The 22930-nt window shown below is 39.2% G+C and overlaps 1 protein-coding gene across 2 annotated transcripts in view; it reads left to right on the top strand.

Moving 5' to 3' along the window:
• The window catches only part of LOC134224412 (sex-lethal homolog), a 44414-nt gene continuing 21484 nt past the window's right edge, over window positions 1-22930 (top strand). Inside the window, exons 1-2 of one of the 2 annotated variants that reach the window (XM_062703747.1) lie at window positions 1-504; window positions 1451-1496. In XM_062703747.1, the coding sequence (XP_062559731.1) occupies window positions 458-504; window positions 1451-1496 (93 nt within the window). In that variant the 5' untranslated portion in view covers window positions 1-457. The remainder of the gene's footprint in view (window positions 505-1450; window positions 1497-22930) is intronic. The other variant, XM_062703748.1, reaches the window with a different exon arrangement.

Below are 22930 nucleotides of genomic sequence, written 5' to 3'. Positions count from 1 at the left end.
AACAAAATCATCAGTCATCAGTCTCAGAACAACTTTTACGCGAGCTCATCGTCTCGTCGTGTTCTTCGTCCGTCGTTTTTGTTCGCGATAGTTATCGGTCCGAGGAAGTGCAGCTGAAGTTCTCGGAATTTTACTACCCCGAATTTCGGTCCGTTTATTTGCGTTGGCCTTCAAAAATCCGCGATGCGAGGGAAGAAATGACACAGGATTAATCGAAGTTGGCGTTAATTTTTGCGTTTTTCTTGATTCGAGGGAGTTTTCGCGTTTTTTCTTCCGTCACCAGCAGCAAGATTCCGCGGGAGGTTTGTTCAGTTGAGTGAGAAAAAAAGCAAATTTCACAGTGAGGAAGAAGCACAGTGAACAGAACAAAATAGCAAGTGTGTGTGTTTGCGCGAGAGGAAGAAGGAACGCCTCGGAAAATCGGAAAACAGAAGCAGAAAAATAGAAGATAGTGAAGATGTACAGCAAAATGAATGGCTATCCCTCATCAACATTTAGGTCGAGGTATATATTAAAAGTACACATAATACAAAAGGGAAAAGTGCTTTTCCGTAGCCCTTGGGTTTACACAAAAGCTGGAAAAAGGACGCCGTAGGGATGTTTAACATTGACCGCAATTCTAGCGTAACTTGTGATATGGATCCCATAGAAAATGCGAATGTTTGTTCCCCATCTTATTTATAAAATCAACATCGAACCTTTTTCAGATTTTGGAATATTTCCGGAGACATAAATTTAACTTGAAATATTTCAGTTAAAAAGGTCAAGTCAAGCTTTATCTGAAACAAAGGCAATGTCGCGCGAGATAGAGAAAGTTGTATTTTTTTTAAGGAAATCAGTTAGTATATACTTAGTTCTTCTAATCGGGTCAAGGAAGCAATATAATAACATTTAAAATGTAAATATTTTTGTGTATTCTATAATATTGAGTTCAGATTATGTTAATTAATAGAATAAGATATTAAATCATTTCATTTTTACTAAGATACCTTAGTAGCAAAACTGTATCCAATTTACCTTTAAAAAAAGTTACGTTCCTTAGCTATGGTCTCTGTGACTTGTCACGCTAGAATTGTAATTAAGGGGATCGATACAGATCGATCTTGTGCAGTGCAAATACAAAAAAGATTCCTGGGACAGCTTTGACTCGAAAACGATTAGGGGAACGGTTCGCCACTTCATCTCATAGCTCCTATTTCCATCCCATCAAAAACAAAGAAATGGAAAAGAATTTGGTTTGTTTATTATTTTTGTGTTTTTTTTCAGCAGTGAGCACGCATGTTGACAAAAAGAAGCGACGAATTTGGTGCCGTATTTCTTTGTTTAGCGATGAGATTGATATATGTACAGTGAGATTGAGATCGGAACAGTTCCCCTACTATTATTTATCAGAGCGCGTAAATACTAAAAAAGATATCTATTTACTTTAATTCCATGAACTAACACTCAGTGGTGGCCGATTGTGGGGAATGTCGCACTCGCTCCCATCAGGAATGGTATGAATTTTAAAGTGGATCCTTTATGCAGAGTGGAGTTGAGGCTGATACTGGCTAAAAATTGTATATAAATCACATAAAAGAAGGTATAACAACTAAAACTAAAAAATTGGTCTTCGAACGTTATCGGAAAGGCGTCAAACAGTGACACTAATTATGGAAGCAAACGGGGTAATTCCGATAGGATCCTTCTCATGTATGAATCTGTCGTTTCTGGCAGAAAAAGAAGTAGGTAGGAGGGGCAGTGTGCTGTTTTCTGCTTATTGGAATCGTATGCAAGTGGAACATCTTGCGTTTGTAGTCTGTTTGTTCTGCTATCTACTAATTCTGGCGACGATCTGTCGAATGTGAGCATAATTATTATACATTTGGCATGTGTTCCTAAGCAATAATATGTGGCGGACAAATAAGTATGTCGAGGGAGACGGAAATATTGTCATGATTCACTCTCCATACTCGATACATACTGCAGACAAAATGGATTTCGAAATAATTAATTTGCCATAGCCTAATTCAGGCATAATTAATAGAAAATGCGTAAATTAACAAATATAAACATTGAGAAAAGCTTTGATGTCAACCCGATTCCGACTAATTGTTTATCATTACATCCAATCATAAATTCTAACAAATTTCCTGGGACAATATGTTTTTGAAGTTTTTGCTGGTAGGTCGTTTACGGTTACCGGTTTACGGTGAGGCAATAGAGGTAATAAACTATAGAGGACGATTGTCGCTGCGGTTCCCTTTGTAATCGTTCACAAACATGTTGAGTACCTATCTGTCAAAAAGTACTGATTTTTCCTTCTTTGACATTTAGTTCCCTATCCTCGCCAGCAAAAGATGTTTCGCCAGTGACGACAGTGACAATCTTGCTCTCTAGTTTATTACCTCTATTGGTGAGGGCTATTAGGAATGTATATTTATATACGTCGTTTTGTCAAATGATCCCATATCGGGGTGCACTCAGATAATAATTTAGTCCTAAATTACTATTTTCAAGTGATGATTTGGCTGGTTCATGCATAATATGAATACAATTTAGATAGTTAAAATTGAACTAAACGCTATATACCGTTACTAAATGCATATTTTTAATCTTCTTTGAACCAAAACATTGCATTTTACAGCCTGAAAAAAGAAAATTTTGTGCATTTTACGACTAAATACATGTTTGATTCATTGTTCATAGATTTAAAATCATTTTCAAAGATAGAAAATTGCTGATAAATACACAACGGTCATTTGTTTAATTAATCCCAAATACGATTCTATGACACTCCCCCGAATGACACTAACCCGAAGGCCAGTACCCCGAAAGGCTATTGCCCCGAATAACCCATTTCCCCGAATGGTCACTACCCCATATTATCATTACCCCGAATTTGTCAAAAAAAATAAAAAAAAGCGTACCGTGATGTACCCTAATTTCGCGCACGCCCTAACTTCGCGCATCATAAACAGGGTGGTCACCGAACCGGGAAAAAGACGGAAAATTGAAGTCACCGGGAAAAAAAGCGGGAAAAACCGGGAATTTAGGACATGGACAAAGGACAAAAATGCTTCAAAGTTTTTTTTATAAAACTGATATAAGGAAAAGATTTACTCTTCAATGTTTGCATTAAAGTCGCATTCTAACCAAATTATTTGCAGGGCTGTTACAACAGTCGCGGATTTCGCGATTTTCGCGTTTTTCGCGAATTTCGCGGATTTGTCGCGGATTTACCCTTCCAGTCGCGAAAATCGCGGTTCCTTCAAGTATTGTCGCGAAAATCGCGATTTTTTCAATTTAATTTTAGGATAAATTCTACATGTCGCCCAACGTTTGCAAAATAAGCAATCCGTCAAAAATCCAAACACATGACATTCGAATAACCATTCAATAGTCGTATGGAAGTTGGTTTAAGCTGACACATAGAAAGTCTGTCGAATTGCATTTATAGGTAACTGAAATGCCGAGCATTATTTATTTTATTGCCTAGAACTTTTGTGCCACTAATTTCGGAATTACAATTATGATTACTTGCGCTGCATAGAGGGTGGACGATAAAGTTGGATCAAACGCATAAAATTTATATTTAATATTCACACATGCAACTGCCGGAACGAAACTGATAGCTGATCGAAGCTGTCTTTATTTATGTGTTTTTGATTTATAACATTAGGTTCAACATCAATGAGGAAAGGAATCAGAAGGATTCCTTTCGCGAGCCAACCTTGGGTCCCGCCAATAGCAAGGTACATATAATAGCAATTTAAATTAAAAGGAAGGCCGGACTAGAAGGGCCGCCTTGTGAGCCAACCAAAGGCTTCGCCAGTTATTTTGAATTAAAATTGTTACATTAAAATTATTGTAAGGATAAAATTTGGTAGAGAAAAAAAACACAAAAACACTAATAAAATAGACAAAAAATGCCATGATAGGGTTCCCGCGGTTCCGGCTTCTCCATGAGGACTAGAATTCTGGGGTTCCTGCCGCTTTGTATGACTCCTTATCCTAGGGTGGTGGGAACCTGGTTCATCTGCATCCTCGAGTGTCTCGCAATTTTAATCTTTTCTTTGCGCGCTGTTCTCCAGTGGTGTGTTAACTTACTGCTGAAGGATTGAGGTCTAGGTGAGGAATGCCACGTTTTGGTCATCCTAGGCAATATCAGCTGCCAAACAGAAAGTCCTTGTGGATTGTTCGACCTCACTTTTTGTTGAGAAAGGATCAGATCGCATGTCAATGGCTGGGGCGATATTCAGAAATCAGATTTTTGATAATAGATAATTGTCCGACCATCAGTTGTGTCAAGTTTTGTACCATGCTTAATGACTCCCGCTATTGCAGGCATCATTCAAACCATTCGGTTTTCGTCCTTTGTTTTATTATGTATTCCAATAACTTTGTATAGGCTAATTTTTTTCTTCAGTTCAATGTTTTTGTTCCATTACCTGTGCTTCAAAATTCCTCGCTGTTCTTATATCCATTGAGAGTTTATTCGTGATTACTTAGTTACAACAAACTCTCTGGCTGAACTTGATCCTTGAGACTCCAAAAGACTCCTACGATGGGTAGCACATACGGCGTTGTAATGCTCACTATAGATGGCTAATCGCTAGAACCTGGCAAGTCTCTCCTTCGTTTGGGAGATTACTCACTAACGAATTAGTTTGCACATGTGGGGGCAGAATCTAACTATTTCCGCTTACTAAGCTTCACTCCGATATATTGTGTATCCGGAATAAATTTATACCGCTTTTTATACCGAAGTTGGATTTTTCTCCAGATACAGGCAACTTTCGCAACTTCGGAAGTAGTGCGCTGGATTCCCCTGAAGATGCGCTAAACAACGCATCCATTAGTTTGACAGATAAAACTTCGGAAGAAAGTTCGGTTCGGAAGTCCGGACTTCCGAATTCTAAGTTGGTGCTACGCCGACAATAGATTCATTAACTCCAGCCCCCTGAAACGGCTGTCATCTGCATACAATGTGATTGAAGCCGAAAACTTGGTGCTAAACTTGGTGCTAGCTGTCAAGCGATGGCTTTAAGCACGGGACACAGTGACGCATGCGACAATATCGCTCGCGGGCAGATTTAATTCGAATAAAAAACAAAATAAACAGTTTTTTTTTATTGTAGGCTCGATTTCAAGCTGTTGTTAAAAGAAAAAGCGCACCATCTAAAGTATGTTTCAAAACTTTATTGCTATTATCTCTATAATTTATTCGTTCATTTCAGATACACATGTTTTGCTATGGCGCAAAAGTTTTCAGCACTGTCTTTGTCACAATAACAAATATCAAATTAATTATAATAACAAATTTGTCTGCCTGATACCCATATCGATATCTAAACAGTTTGATAGATATCTAAAATAATTTGACAAATATTTGGCATTGAGATAAAGAGTGGGCCTTTAATTCCTAATGCATCTTTCTGTTTGAAACCCAAATTTTTGCAAGTAGAAAAAATAAGACTGCAAACCAATTAACTGGTTGATCAGCAGTGATTCATTTTTCCTTCTAATTTTAGAACACTGTTCTCGTTGGAATCTGAAGCAAAATAATGTTATAATTTTGTTTAAATAAATGAAAATTATCTTGCTGCTCAGAAACGCCGGGTAAAGTGCATTGATTCGAATTCCGTAGTTAAAATAACGAGTTCAATCGTCAAAACATAAAAGAAATGTTTGAATCTCGTGATTCAATCTGCAGAAAATAGAACAAAGCTGTGCAACAGTTTTGAGCTTTTGAATATGAACTTAAACAAATCTAGGGCAGCTGCTGGGAGACATGGGCAGTATAGATAGGTTTCTTGTCATCCAAAAGAACTTTTTCCGGTGCATGATAGTTATTATTTTTAATCTCCAGATGTTTTCGTAAAGTCCATTATGCTTCCAAAAACTATTATTCTAACAACACACAAATGGTCCAGAGTAAAGCAAAATTTTATCCACAAGGCGACATCCACTTCCAATTGGACCAGATCACATGTAAAGTAAAAAGGTTCCAATAGTGTTTCATAAAACACCTGTCGATGACACGTACAATGACTAAGTAGATTAATTTATCTTAGTTTCGACGCCCATATTATAGTGAGCTCAAGTTTGTAACCAAAGAGTTTATGCGTCAAGATCAATCAGTTGATTTCGTCAACTGGAAAGTAGGTGTGCTGTCTCATATCTCATAGTGGCAGTTCAATAATTATCGAATAACCCTGCTTGCAGAGCAAGATTACTTTTGATAGATTTATGTTTTAATGGTTTTGGAAGGTGCTCCAGCCTTTTTCAAGACTGGGTATTTATTAAATCTTGGAACTGGCACTTTCAATTTTAATTCGGTAAATGAGACGGACCTTAATGTGTGTTTTCATTCGGATTCTGATAAACTTATTTTACAGAGAACAGACGTGGATGCTCGATCAAAATTTCGTGGAAATCGTGTGTAAAGATTTAAATCGCGCCTCAGCACCGCGAACACAAGCTGCCCGACATGAAAGCTCAATCTCACTAAGCGAGGTGTTGGAATACACAACATAAGATTGAAGATGAACGTCTGTTCTCTGTACTTATTTCTTGGAGGACCTTAGCCGGTCCGGGGTCTCCAGTAGCCTGGCGAGCAAAGGCGTAGGATTGCCAATCCGGAGATGGCAAGTTCGATTCTCGGTCCGGTCTAGGATGTTTCTGGGTTGGAAACTTTCTCGACACCCTGGGCATAGTGTATCCATTATACTTGCCACACAAGATACATTGGCATTGGCGGGCATAGAAAAGCTTTCAATTAATTACTGAGGAAAGTTGAAGCAGGCCTAGTTCCAGTTGGAATGTAAAGCCATTGAAGAAGAAGAAGAAGACCTTAGCCGGCCCTGTAAATATACTGTATATTAAATCTCCGGTTCAGGCATCCCTAAATTGTCAAAATCGGATGATAACTAACAGAGTTACAATATATTAATTTAATTTCTCAGAATTTAATTTCTTTTTTTTGCTTATCCCAGTTAATTTGGTCATGCACAGCATTTTACGAGCGCTAATGACCGCCTCAATTGAACTCAGTTTTAGGTAGAGTAGAGACAGTTTGAAGTTTGACTTGTGTGGTTTGACACAAAAACGACAAGTTTCCAGCATCATGGACTAAACCATGATGACGTCATGCGCCGATTTTCAGTAAGAAGAAAGCATCCGCTGCGGGTAATGTTTACAAAAAAGGAACCTCGACATGAACATCCGATGAACTAAAATGCTCCGAGTTCACTGAAATATTCATCAGCTCGCACCGGATGTCACTTTTCCAACCGAGAAGAAGAAAAATCGTGGAAAAAGAAGACGCTCGTGGTTAGGCGATTACAAGTTGCAAGAGGAAGAAGAAGCCAAAGGATGATATTTGAAAAAAAATCACCATAAAAAACTCTTCTTAAAAATTCTAGAAGTAATACGAAAATTATTTGAAACTCTTTTAGTGGAATGTCTAAAAGTAATTTGATTAAAAACGGAAAGTAGTATGTACGGGGTTGGACTTTTCTTATAATGTGTATCAAGTATGATATCACAAAATTAAATTTGAAATCGAAAAATTGCGTTCATTATGCAGTAGAAGGAAAGTACAGCCCCGTACTGCCAACCGTTTCTAATTAAATTGCTCCTAAAAATTTTGTTTTGTTGTTGTTTTGTTTTTTTGATGTCAAATGACACAAGACAATCGTCAAATAGATTGCATCTTACCAGAACATGTTATATATTGTTATAAATTGTGGCGGCTATCGAAATTAATTTACTGGCTTTTTTCGGTGATAATTTCGGCTGATTTCAATGATAATTATATTATGGCGGCTATTACCGCACGTAAAATGCTGGATAAATTACGAAAACAGAACAATAGAACTTGAGTTATTGAAATTTAAATTTTCACGATCGAAAATCATTTTGCGATCATTAATTCATTAATTCATTATTATCATTAATTAAATACTTCCGCGAAATGTAATCAGTGCAATATGAACGGAGCTTTAAACTTCAAGAACAGCACTAGCGCCACACCAACAAACGGTGGCTTCAAGAACTAGTGCTTATTTCACGGGGTTGATTAACTCTTACGTACTCAGTTGATGCTGAGCCAATTGCTAAAAGACGCACTGAAGTTTAGTACCCTCAGGTCTACTGCAATTGCAAAACACCATCGTGTACGCGACCTATCATGAAGCCTACCTACGGTCTCTTTTGGTACCTCTAGTGCATTTGGCAAATGAACAACGTGTCGTGTGTGCCGTGTTATATAAGCTTAGCAATTCCCATCCATTATCTCATAAGTAATGGTAATGGCATCATTTTCAAATCGTGAACATTATCCAAGTTTTTGAAAATTCGTTCGGGTCTCAGAGCTTCGGAGCTATGTCGCTTGCTTTTGAAGAAATTGGTCTTATTATTTCCTAACTGGCGGATTGATGGAAGTACAAAATGCAATGACTGATAAATAAATAGCCTGACGGATTATTGGTGCGGCCACGACATTGTAAAACGATGGTAGAGATTAGAAAAAAAAAACTATATAGCGTACTAAAAAGTATAATTCAAATATAACCCTTGATCTAACTGGTATTTACCTATGACAACAGACTGCCATCTGCCCAACCAACTTATAACTAAATGCATCTATACAACATCGATTAGAATGGAGGGTTTCCCGGAAACATTAAAAATTGAATTTCTTTCGAGCATAGTTCAACACTGCACACTGCACTTTTCTGTTGCTCGTGATATGGTTGAAGTGTTAACAATGCAGTTTTGGGTATTACATAAATTAGCGAATGTTCTTTCATTTTCTTTTCTATCGACGAATATGCAAATAGATTAGAAGCAAAAATATTGAAATTTCGCATTTATAAAACGTGTTTTGAAGTAAGAAATTATAATTTTGTTTGTCGCGGATTTGTTTCTACAGTCGCGGATTTTAATTTGCCAGTCGCGGATTTCGCGTATCGGAATTCGACTAGTTTGTAACAGCCCTGTATTTGATTTTAGTACAGGGTGTGTTAAGGTGCAAAAATTAGGTAGATCTTTTTCCCAAATCCAGTTTGTGTTGGCACTAGATCATTTTGATATCAATTTCGAGTGGCACATATCATAAATTAAATATTGCGTTATGAGGCAAGCATGGAATGTATTCAATTTTAAGTAATTCTTCTATTGTTCAAGCTCGCCTTTAGACGAGGTTCTTCATTTTTTTGTTATAATTTACAATTGCGCAGGATTGAAAAAATGGATATGGTGATAAATAATTATATATACTATATATAATAGCCCTGTTTGTCTGTCCGGTGACTAGCCAACCAGACGCAGCACGCGGGGAAATTCTCACAAAAAATTATATACTATATATAATAGCCCTGTTTGTCTGTCCGGTGACTAGCCAACCAGACGCAGCACGCGGGGAAATTCTCACAAAAAATAAAATATTTGACACTTCAATTCTTTTTTCCTATCAGATGCAGAAAACAAAACCAGTGACAACCTTAGACAACCAGACACAGCATTTGATGAAATAATCACAGACAACAGACGTTGAAAATTTTGATTTTTTTTATACATCAATTAATGAACCGTTTATATTAAAAAAAACGCTTGCCACGGGCGCTACTGCGTCCACAAATAAACTAGTTATATATAATAATTATATATTTTTACACATAGTCAAGAGTTATTTGGAATTAGGGTTAGGCGGGGCAGGATGGGTCACGGGTCAGGGCCGTTTTTAAGCATCGTATACATTTTAATGTGGAGATTATGACTTTGTAGGAGGAATAATTTGTTTCTACTTTATTGTCACTCGATTTGATGATAAAATTTCATTTTGTTAGTGTATGACAAGGTAAATTATTTTTCAGCATTGTTTCTTATGCGAAACACATTTTCTATAAAACGTGTAATCTCGTCGAGCAATCTAAAATTAAAACATTTTTAGTAATATAGTGAAAGTATTATAAGTAATGTAGGCGGTGTTGTACTAAGTACATTGAAATAAATAAATTTGATCGAAAATTAGACATTCTAACACGAACTTGCAAATGGGGCAAGATGGGTCAGCACATACTAAAGAACATAGTTCGTATTCAAAACATATTTTTCATTGCTGATGTAATCATTTTAAGGTTTCTTTTGAGCATAATGACTTTAATTTGTTAATTAATAATGTATATTTTTTTGTCTTTAAAAAAGCAATACTCGTTTGCAAAAGCAATACTTGTTTTCATAAGAAATTACAGACATTTTCAAATGTAGTGCCATTTATTAATTCGAGGCTTTAAAATCCTTTTTTATTCGATCACATCATTGGCATTAAACTCATCTATCTGTGTGTAATTAAATATTGTGAATGAAAACAATATTAATTGCAGAATTTAAAGGTGACCCATCTAGCCCCGCTGTTTGACCCATCTTGCCCCGGCATTTCTTGATTGACAGAAAAATAGACTTCTGCTTTAATGACTCGAAATGAAATAAAAAGTAGAATTTTTGTTATTTCATACAGCTAAGCCAGATTATGAGCTATTCTTATAGATCCACGTTGAAAAGCCACATTAAAATGTTTCTATTTTGAGGCGTTGAGGGTTTGCCTTAGGTGACCCATCTTGCCCCATCCTACCCTATATTTAAAATTTCTACAAATCATTGTAAAATGGTAATTTAACAAAACTTAACGTGATTTTGTTTGTAATATTTTTAAAGAGTAAAAAATCTTTAGTTTAGTATTTTTACACAACTAACCTAATATAATAAAAGGTTATGATGGTGAAAGATATATTCTAAGATATTTTTTAACCTGTTACAATGAAAAAAAGTCTCAAAACCTTAAATATTCCAATATTATAATATTGAATAGAAACGTTCATACTTTTGACCAATAAATTCAATATTTTATTTTAACAAAACAAACAAATTTAAAATACAAAATTGATTAAATTACGAATCGATTTTTTTTATTGCAAAAATGTGCTTAAATTATTTTAAGAAATCAAACAAAATGAACACAAATACGTTCGGGTTAAACTCTCTATAAACATCGTCTCTGGCATTCGCTCTTTTGCATTATCCCGAGCGCTCCAGATTCAAATATTTGGACAATTGTTAGCATATGCAAAAGTAATAATTAAAATTAGAGCGTAATATGTTTATATGATTTTCGAAGTAACGGCCTTTCAGGGTAGTGGGGCATTCAGGGTAGTGGTCATTCGGGGTAGTGGAATAATCGGGGTAGTGACCCCCAAATACACATACAGTACATTTCATCTATTGTCCTCAAGGAAAACAAATCAATTTCTTACACCGATTCTATAACATTCCCCAGAATGTACCATTCCCCAGAATGTACCATTCCCCATAAAACCATTTCCCAGAATGAACATTCCCCCGAAAACCATTCCCTAGAATGCACCATATCCCAGAATTTTTTTCATACCTTTATAAAGATTCCTGTAATGAAGAAAAAAGATTTTGGCAACTAAAAAACTGGAATAAAAAGAACGGCAGCAGGGACTATGTCCAAGGGCTTGACGATCCCTCCCCAGGCCATCTGCGAGATGTGGCGCCTGCCTAGGATGTGGTGGGGTTTGACAGTGGGCCCTGTTAAACCTCTATAAAAAGCTGCATGAATCCGCAAGTAGGCTCCGCCAAAGCGACCGTGTGCCGCTCAAAGCGCACAAGCCCAAGTCCTGGTGTTAGGTGGGACGCTAAACAGCCCTGACACGACGGCCCTCCGACGAGACAGGAGGTTTGCGCAGGCCCAATAAGCCGCCTTTAAAAACAACCATTACGAACAACATAGAAGATAATACGACTCGATACAATCGGCAACGACCTAGGCGACGAATAAAGGATCACGATTGGATGCTTGGAACATGGAACTGCAAGTCGCTTGGCTTCGCAGGTTGCGACAGGATAATCTACGATGAATTACATTCCCGCAACTTCGATGTCGTAGCGCTGCAGGAAATCTGCTGGACAGGACAGAAAGTGTGGAAAAGCGGGCATCGAGCGGCTACCTTCTACCAAAGCTGTGGCACCACCAACGAGCTGGTAACCGGCTTCATAGTGCTGGGAAAGATGCGCCAACGCGTGATTGGGTGGCAGCCAATCAACGCAAGGATGTGCAAGCTGAGGATAAAAGGCCGTTTCTTCAACTATAGCATCATCAACGTGCACTGCCCACACGAAGGGAGATCCGACGACGAGAAAGAAGCGTTCTATGCGCAGCTGGAGCAGACATACGATGGATGCCCACTGCGGGACGTCAAAATCGTTATCGGTGACATGAACGCTCAGGTAGGAAGGGAGGAAATGTATAGACCGGTCATCGGACCAAATAGTCTGCATACCGTATCGAACGACAACGGCCAACGATGCATAAACTTTGCAGCCTCCCGCGGAATGGTAGTCCGAAGCACTTTCTTCCCCCGTAAGAATATCCACAAGGCCACATGGAAATCACCTAATCAAGTAACGGAAAACCAAATCGACCACGTTCTAATCGACGGTAAATTCTTCTCCGACATCACGAACGTACGCACTTACCGCAGTGCGAATATTGAATCCGACCACTACCTCGTCGCAGTATGTCTGCGCTCAAAACTCTCGACGGTGATCAACACGCGTCGGAGTCGTCCGCCGCAGCTAAACATTGGGCGGCTACAAGACGGTAGACTAGCCCAAGACTACGCGCAGCAGCTGGAAGTGGCACTCCCAACGGAAGAGCAGCTAGGCGCAGCATCTCTTGAAGATGGCTGGAGAGATATTCGATCCGCCATTGGAAGCACCGCAACCGCTGCACTAGGCACGGTGGCTTCGGATCAGAGAAACGACTGGTATGACGGCGAATGTGAGCAGTTAGTTGAGGAGAAGAATGCAGCATGGGCGAGATTGCTGCAACACCGCACGAGGGCGAACGAGGCACGATACAAACGCGGAACGCGGCGCGGAACAGACAAAACTCGATTTTCCGGAGGAAAAAGCGCCAGCAGGAAGATCGAGACCGTGAAGAGACGGAGGAACTGTACCGCGCTAATAACGCACGAAAGATCTATGAGAAGTTGAACCGTTCACGTAAGGGCCACGTGCCACAGCCAGATATGTGTAAGGACATAAACGGGAACCTTCTTACGAACGAGCGTGAGGTGATCCAAAGGTGGCGGCAGCACTACGAAGAGCACCTGAATGGCGATATGGCAGACAACGGTGGCGGTATGGTAATGAACCTAGGAGCACGCGCGCAGGACATGCGACTTCCGGCTCCGCATCTCCAGGAAATCCAGTAGGAGATCGGCCGGCTGAAAAACAACAAAGCCCCTGGAGTTGACCAACTACCAGGAGAGCTGTTTAAACACGGTGGTGAAGCACTGGCTAGAGCGCTGCACTGGGTGATTACCAAGGTTTGGGAGGATGAGGTTCTGCCGCAGGAGTGGATGGAAGGTGTCGTGTGTCCCATCTACAAAAAGGGCGATAAGCTGGATTGTAGCAACTACCGCGCAATCACATTGCTGAACGCCTCGTACAAGGTACTCTCCCAAATTTTATGCCGTCGACTGACACCAATTGCAAGAGAGTTCGTGGGGCAGTACCAGGCGGGATTTATGGGTGAACGCTCTACCACAGACCAGGTGTCCGCCATACGTCAGGTATTGCAGAAATGCCGCGAATACAACGTGCCCACACATCATCTATTTATCGACTTCAAAGCCGCATATGATACAATCGATCGGGACCAGCTATGGCAGCTAATGCACGAAAACGGATTTCCGGATAAACTGATACGGTTGATCAAGGCGACGATGGATCGGGTGATGTGCGTAGTTCGAGTTTCAGGGCATTCTCGAGTCCCTTCGAAACGCGTAGAGGGTTACGGCAAGGTGATGGTCTTTCGTGTCTGCTATTCAACATCGCTTTGGAGGAGTAATACGAAGGGCAGGGATTGACACGAGTGGTACGATTTTCACGAAGTCCGTCCAGTTATTTGGTTTCGCCGACGACATTGATATCATGGCACGTAACTTTGAGAGGATGGAGGAAGCCTACATCAGACTGAAAAGCGAAGCTAAACAGATTGGACTAGTCATCAACACGTCGAAGACGAAGTACATGATAGGAAGAGGCTCAAGAGAGGTCAATGTGAGCCACCCACCACGAGTTTCTATCGGTGGTGACGAAATCGAGGTGGTTGAAGAATTCGTGTACTTGGGCTCACTGGTGACCGCCGATAACGATACCAGCAGAGAAATTCGGAGACGCATAGTGGCAGGAAATCGTACGTACTTTGGACTCCGCAAGACGCTCCGATCGAATAGAGTTCGCCGCCGTACCAAACTGACTATCTACAAAACGCTTATAAGACCGGTAGTTCTCTACGGACACGAGACCTGGACGATGCTCGTGGAGGACCAACGCGCACTGGGAGTTTTCGAAAGGAAAGTGTTGCGTACCATCTATGGTGGGGTGCAGATGGCGGACGGTACGTGGAGGAGGCGAATGAACCACGAGTTGCATCAGCTGTTGGGAGAACCATCCATCGTTCACATCGGAAGACTGCGGTGGGCCGGGCACGTAGCCAGAATGTCGGACAGTAATCCGGTGAAAATGGTTCTCGACAACGATCCGATGGGAACAAGAAGGCGAGGTGCACAGCGGGCAAGGTGGATCGATCAGGTGGAGGACGACTTGCGGACCCTCCGCAGACTGCGTGGTTGGCGAAGTGCAGCCTTGAACCGAGCTGAATGGAGAAGTCTTTTATGTGCAGCACAGGCCACTCCGGCCTTAGTCTGATGATAAATAAATAAAAGAACGGGTCTGAAAAACTACAAAGAAGTACAGTTCAATCTGATATAATAGATTATGTTATTCAAAGAGATGCCCTTAGTCTTCAAAATTAAACTAATGAATATTAGCATATGGTCCATGGTTCACCTTGCAGCGCAGCTTAGTCATCGCCACATCGAATTTCGAAATACTGCTTCTGATCCTGCTTATGAGTTGCTTCGTGATTTTGGCCTTACAATTACCTTTGCATACAATGGAGCTTAGTTGACCAAAAAATGCTATGGCAGTTTTCGAAACATGTTCGACTATGTACTTTTCTCATGGTCTTGGTTCACTTGTATACGTATACTTTATTTATATATATACGTATATACGTATAAAGTATAAGTATTAATTTGTTCAATGAAACTGTAGATTTTTATTAGTGCGGGTAAATTCATATTTCAAAAGAAGGCATTATCCACTTGTTCGCTATACTCCGTGCAAACGCGTGATTTGAAAGAAGGCGTATTTCAGGCAAATGTGTGAGTCTAAAGAATGTATCACTCATTTCCCTTTTTCCGAGCAAATGCGCATTTTAAAAGAAGGAATCATTCGTTAACCTTATTTCGGGCATATTCGTGCCTTTCAAGAAGGAATGAATCGCCTGCTTTGAGCGTGCTTACAGCGGCACACTAGGAGTTAACTTTCTGAAATCAGTATGGCGAATAGCATCTAAGGCTCGATTTCTCAAAAATAAGCACTTTCATCAATAACATATTTGGTAGGCATGGTAGCGGACACCTTCCTGCATAATCGGTACCAAATTGTTTGTCATGAAAAGTTTCTTATTTTGAGAAAACCCGTGTTAGATGACTTTCGCCATACAAATTTCTGGCGGTTAACTCTTGCTGGCTGTTTTGCGCATATACTATAGCGCCTGGATGTGACGGCGGCGAGTAGAAAATCAGCCACTGCCAATAATTCATTATTGTTTCATTTTTATATTCTTGTGCCTTATTATGGACAAACGCGTGTGTAGCACAAACATATTAAAGACACCATATACCGGGAAAATGCGCATTTTAAAAGAAGGAATCACTGACTTAATTGCCTTATTCCAGGCAAATACGTGGGTCCCTATTTGATTCCTTAATCAAGGCAAGCTTCAAAATAAGAAGAATTTTTTTCTGTTTTGGGGTGAAGTCAGAATAGACGTAACCATATACTATGCTAAGCCAGAATAGACCACCCCCATGAAACGGCTGTCATCCACGAACAACTCGCCTGAAGCCGAAAACATGGTGCTGCAACATGGTGCTGGATGTAAACATTGCCGGTTAAGCAATAAATACAGTCAGTATGTCGAAATCGGATGCGTAAGCGGCATGTGTTGTATTGTTAAATTATATTCAACGAGATGTATTGCTTTGTTACGTGATTCTCGGCGTGATTAATTGGCGCTTTGATGTTGCATTAAGAAGAAGAAGAAGCAGAAAGATGATATTTAAAAATGTTCGCACGGGAAAACATACGAAGATATCTCTGAAATTCTAGAGGCATATCACAGAGTAAAAATTTAAATTGAAATATTGTGTTTATTGTGCAGTAGAAAACAAGTCTAACCCCGTACTGCTTACCGTTTTCAATTTAATTGCTTCTAGAATTTTAAAGAAGAGTTTCAAAAATTTCTTCGTATGTTTTCCCGTGCGAATATTTTTTATTATCATCTTTCTGCTTCTTTTTCTTCATGCAACATCAAAGCGCCAATCGCAAATTCTCTCGCGGCAGTATGAACGGAGCTTAAAATAGGAAAGGTAACACTAGCGCCACCCAATCGGTAGACGGCATCAAGAACTACATCTCATTTCAGGGGGGTGGAATAGACGTGACCATGCTATGCGACGTGACGCGACAGTGCAGTTTGACAGTTCATTGATAATAATTGTTATTCCTTTGCGTGAGTCGCGTCGCATCGCATCGCACATCGCGGTTAGGGTGTGGCCAGAGTAGACGCGAAGTGCAATGTGAAGCGAAGCGTCCATACGATTTGACAGCTCCTTATTATTGATTGTTATTCTTTTGTATGCACTTTTCGCGCGGCGTCGCGTTGACGCGTCTACTCTGGCAGGCACCTTACTCTGGCGGGCACCTTATAGTCATTATGCCAAAAGGCACATTGTATTTGAAACTATAGTTTCTAATAATTACCACAATGGCCATTGCACATCCAACTCATCAAGACAAATGATTTTAATTATGGTGACTTATTATGAAACCATGTTTATCTATATATTCTGTTTTCTGGGGAACGGTACATTCTGGGGAATGGTTTTCTGGGGAATGGTACATTCTGGCGATTGGTTTTCTGGGGAATGGTACATTCTGGGAAATGGAATTCTGGGGTATGGTTTTCTGGGAAACGGTTTTCTGGGGAATAGTATAGAACCCTTACACCATATCGTGACACCACAGGATGATTTTTGGAAGTTAAACTTGTATTTCGTTCCACAGATTCATTGCCATTTTTTTTTTCTTCAGAAGTGTTTTGCGATGGCCCGTCTTCAGCAGAAGATGCTTTCTGAGTTCTATCGTTATAGGGTTTCTTACCCCATTCCCGGCCTAACATGCATACGACTGCATTATTTTATTGATATTTATGACAGGAAGCAACTTTTCCTAAATTTCGTGTGCTGTGCAATACTGCAATGGGGTTCACTTCTGCTTAAAAATAGCTTTTCTTGGTAAACATTGTTTGAAAAAGCTTTTATTTGATTTAAATTAACGAGGTCCAGCACTAATTTCGGTCATAGCGATTTAATTTCCGGCCCCCTTCAAAACCGATGCGCGGCCTAAGCAAAATTTCGCTCAATATCTCAACATCTTACTCTCATTCTCTCTCGGGAGGGAGAAAATGCGACGTAAACCAGAATATGGACGTTCAACGCCGACATGATGCCAGATGGTATTACTTATAATATTTTTTATTTGGTTGAAAAGATATATTCACTCATCCAAATTACTTCCAAACGCTTAAAAACTATATTTTTTTCACTTTTTGAAATCGAGAGAATTATAAATAACATGATAGGGTCAACGTATAAGATAGTTTTCCTATGAACGATGAAGGATTTTTTTCATACTAAGAAATACTCCTGACCTTTTGGCAGCACGGTGCGGCTAGAAGTTCTTATGCCGAGGTGAATTTTTGTTCGGTTTGAGCATACATTTTTAAATGTATTCTAATATGTTTAAATAAGTTCTAGTGAAACAAAAAATTAGGAAGAATTGAAGCGCATGTGTTTAGAATTATGGTGTGGTGGTTTACAGCTTCAAGCAATGGTTGTATCGAGCACTGTGACGATTTTCAGGTAGGTGTTTATTCGATGATACCGTTTTGTAAAAGTGGAAAGAATCACTCCGGCTCAGTGGTGTGCCATCGGAGCGCGAAATTTCGAAATCTACATTTTTATTTTCTACAATTGGATCAATTAGGAGTAAAACAAGTGGTTGAAAAATATTGAGTATTGTGAAAAATAAATGGGAGACTTTTTAAAAATTATCAATCATGAACCTACGGCTTCCAAACAGTATAAATCATTAGTTTTCTGTGCAGTGAGCCGGGAACCGGGTCCATAGGCCCAAGTAGTGATTTACCCTAGATAGTACACGCAGAAAAAACTACGTTAAAAACAAACATATTCTAGGTAAATCCAAACATAAATTCAGTTTATTCTGGCATCAAAAATAAATCTGTTTGGAACAAACATATTGTTGCATTTGAAGCGAACAAAAACTTTTTATTGAATCAAATGTGCGTTTTAAGTTGTTTTAACCAGCTAAATGTTTGAAGCAAACATGGATATTATTGTTTTGGTTCGACCCCTTATAATATTTTCTTATCAATTCTACCAATTTTCATATTCCGGTAGCATTTGACTACCAGATTTCACAATTCCAAACGTTCATATTTCATTTACTTACCTTTCTGTACCTGAAAAACATCCCTATCATCAATTTGGAAGCAAGAAAACATATGCTTCTACTTTTGCTCCTGCTCCTCTGCTGACTTCCGATCGGATCTGATCCGAACTCGAGTTTTTGTTTACTTTTGCAAGAGCGAGCGAGGGGCTGTCCACTAGTGTATGTATAAAACAAACAGGGATTTAATTTGGTTTTAAAAATAAATATGTTTGATTCAAACATATTACCATTTTGGAAATAAACATGTATATTTTTGAAGCAAATGGATGAAATTTCTATCCGTGTATCAGGAACGTATAGAACTAATCAGTAACCAATACATGGAAATAATGCTGTAATTCAAAAATGGAAACATATAAAACAGTGGTGCAATTTATCAACAATGCGATTCTTTTGTTTTGTATTTTTCTCTGCTTCTTTTTGCCTTTGACAATGCGTTTCATTCAGAAAGACAAAGCAGGAATTGCTTAGTCAACTCGGTTTGCCAACAGCGGGCTGAAGCTGATGATCATTCGACACAAATTTCCTGTCTTTTTCTTTCAAGTGATAGTATTCACCCATGCATTTATATAGGGCCATCACTTTCGCGCACCAGCGAGTGAACCGAATGGACTGTATGTGCGGTGAGAGAAGAGGTCTTTTGTTGTCCTTCAGAAGTGTCTATAATTTCACTTTGTATGCGTTACGCAGGCGTGTTATGTATTAATCCATCAATAACCCTCTTTTTTTATGTTTATTAAAGACTCTTTAAATATAATAAACCTCTTGAAATATGAAATAAAATGTATGGCAATTGAAACAAATTCACTTTGATATTGAAAATATAATTTCAACAAGTGATATAATATGAAAATATGCTTATTTTTCTGATTTGTTTCAAAGAAACAATTGATTTTAATTGAGGGGTCCCGTAGCGTAGTTGGCTACACGTTCGCCTTACAAGCGGATGGTCATGGGTTCGATTCCCAGCCCCTCCACCAAACCCTCGTCAGTCACCGGATCCGCAGCCCATGCGGTGGCGTTTGGGGTACGCGCCTTACCGTCATGGCTGCCTGATGATGACTGACAACTTGTTCTTCTCGGAGGCATTCCTCCAACTTTACCCGGATAAATGGCAACCGAACTATGCAACGACCATTGGATAGACGACATGGACAAACGGACACAATGGACTCACGACACGATGCGATGGACTGGCAACGACAACAATAATGGTAATGAAAAATCTAAAAATAGATTCTGTGTGGATTTTGTACAGCAGAATACCACAGTAGATCTCGGCACAGTAGCGGTTAAGAAACACAGAGTGCCTACCAAATAAAGAAAGAAATAAAAAAAAATGATTTTAAGGTGATTATACAATAAAGCCAGAAATCGACCATTTTGTAAACCACGTGCTTTTCCAATATTTTTTTCAAGAGCACTAGATGAAAGTGGTTCTTTCATCTAGTGCTCTTGAAAAAGAATAACGCGTATGGGGCTGAAATAATGGTAGATCGTTTGCTTAGTTATACCACAGATAACAGATATTTAGGCTAGAACAAATTTTATTGAAAATCCTGTGTAAACTTTTAAATTGATATACGTTGGCCCACTACTGCCATCTAGTCAACTGATTGCGGCAGTGCATACGAACGCAGCTGATTAACAACCGTCGAACGCAGCCAATGTATTTGACAGACGCATTCGGGCTGCGTTTTCAATAACAATGATCCGTGCGCCATCTCCAATCGATTGCCAAACGCGGTCCCAATTTAAAATACATTTGAATTAACGGTTGCGGATGTTTACACATGTATCGGATGCCAGCCTCAATATCTGTTATCTGTGGTTATGCTGAACAATCATAATTTGAGTTTCGGCACAGTACGGAATCTATTACGCCAGATTTGGGCTTTTGGAAATGTATGTAAATAAACGTGTGGTGAATTTGAAATTCACCACGGGCTTCATTCTATAATCGCAGATAGAAGCATGTACCACAAAACGACGAGCTCGGTGGTCTAGTGGCTACCGCTTCTGCCTTTTAAGCAGGAGTCGTGGATTCAATTCCAGGCTCGTCCCTTTCCTACTTTGTATTTCTATCTTAGTTCTTTCTGTGTTTCACGTTCTACCAAAACGATTCCTACTGTTATAACCTTCCACACAATCCCAAAACCTCCCTGTGGCACCTATGAGAGGTCGTAGAGTTCTACTCTGCATCTTTCTTAAGTAGGTGTCCAACAAACCATCCTTCCCCTTCCTCAGCATTCGCAAGGACGTGGCCAGGACAGATCTCGACTATTGGAGAGTGCAATGCTTCCATCTAAGAGATAGTGACTAGTCCCAAATCAATATCTGAGGTAACGGATGAAAGTAATGCTACTCTCATACAATAGTCTTGGCTTGTACCACCTACGAATTTGTGCGAATTGCTCAATGCTAATGCTAATGCTAGATAGAAGCATGTACCACAAAACCTTCTCAGAAAAGCAAAAACGTAAAAATTTGAAGGGATTTCAATCTTCAGTTGAAGCTAGATAGCAAATGTGAGCATGTTTTGAGACACTAATAGATATGCATGTATGTGTGCAAATTCTGAAATTTACTACCATATAAATCTCACTCATTTATAAGGTATTAAACAACATTAGTTTTACAAAATTAGGCAGCCATAAGGCATTCTATATGTTATTATTGAACGGTATTGAGTTTCGTTCAGATCAATGACTGATTTAGTTAGTTCTGGATTAATTAATATCAAGGTCTCTGGAAATCACGAGTATACATGCTGCAAGCGTAACGATAGTTACTAACCAACCATGTTACCACATGTTACAATAGCTATTCAATCAGACGAGCGCCTGATAAATAGGCAACCTGACGTACAGTGCGGAGTCATTCGTTTTGTTGGCACTCAACCCATGGAACCCGCCTTTTGGTAGGCAATTCATTTGTCATTTACACTTTCAATCGCCGTGACAGGTTGAGTAGTTTTATCTCGTTTTAAATACTAGAGTCTGAAAATATTTCCCTTTTAATTAGGGAAGGGTCAAAATCTCACTGTAGGTGGATTAATCTGGGTTTTTACTTTATCTTGATTGTTGCTGCTAACCATTTTCAGTTTTCACTGCTAGGAAGTGAGCGTGAAAAGGTAATGGTATCAAAAATGTGTTGTTACTTACCATCATGTAAGTGTACCCAACAATGAAACTTGGAAGAACAGATATAATACTGAAATATATGCATCGGAAGTATACATTTTAGTATTTTTCATGCATAAATTCAGTTTAGTAAATTTATGACTAGTTCTTCAAAAATTTATTATTTTCTGAGTGTGTTGGATAAATTAGCAAAAATATTTAAATAAGGAGACGGAAACCATTTCTTCTTTTTCATGTGTTGTTTTTAAAATGTGTTGAAGATTAGCTGCAGTGTTACAGTGTTGGCCGAGTTACATTTTCTATCCGCGTTTCTCTTATCAAGGCCCCTAATTATAATCAGCATTTTTGCCATTTTCGTACATCAAGGAGTACCGAAAGGCTATGTTCACTTGGAAAAACGAACTTTTGATAAAAGACGTAAGGCCGACTTTCACTTGACTTGACTTGACGAATTGAGGTGATGTCTGTCTGTGTGTGTGCATATATATTAGAGTGGGGCGTCATGGTCATTTTTTCAAATCAATGGTTTTTCAAAGCCATTCTGAGTTCTGAACAACTGTGCAGAATTTAGAACGATTGGTTGCTTCCTCGCTTTCCGCATCGCGTTTGAAGTTTGTATGGAAATTAGTATGGGAGAACGTGTATTTTTGCATTTCTACTACTAGAGGTTCCACTACTACTACTACTTAGACTAAATGATAGCAAAACTACGATCATTTAGTTTAAGTTACTGCAACTAGCGCTATAACTCTGTTATTAGTCGAATTATAACAACAAACCATTAAGCAGAGTTGTAGATAAATCTTCGCATTAGAAGTCTACCATACAATACATTTTGAAAATCAGCTTCTGGAATGAGTTATTGACAAACTACTAAATGATCGAACGCAAATTATTGAATGATCGATAACATCCTTGCATTCAGCATAAAGGAACATCCATAAATTATGAAACGCTTGGAGGGGAGCGGGAGAGCGGGAGCTGCCCGAAATGTGACGACCCATACAAAATTTCCAGATGCTTCATACAAAAAGTGTGACATAGGG

This window comes from Armigeres subalbatus, chromosome 3, assembly GCF_024139115.2.
Source record: "Armigeres subalbatus isolate Guangzhou_Male chromosome 3, GZ_Asu_2, whole genome shotgun sequence".
Lineage (NCBI taxonomy): Eukaryota > Metazoa > Arthropoda > Insecta > Diptera > Culicidae > Armigeres > Armigeres subalbatus.
This window is presented reverse-complemented; position numbering and strand designations above follow the sequence as displayed.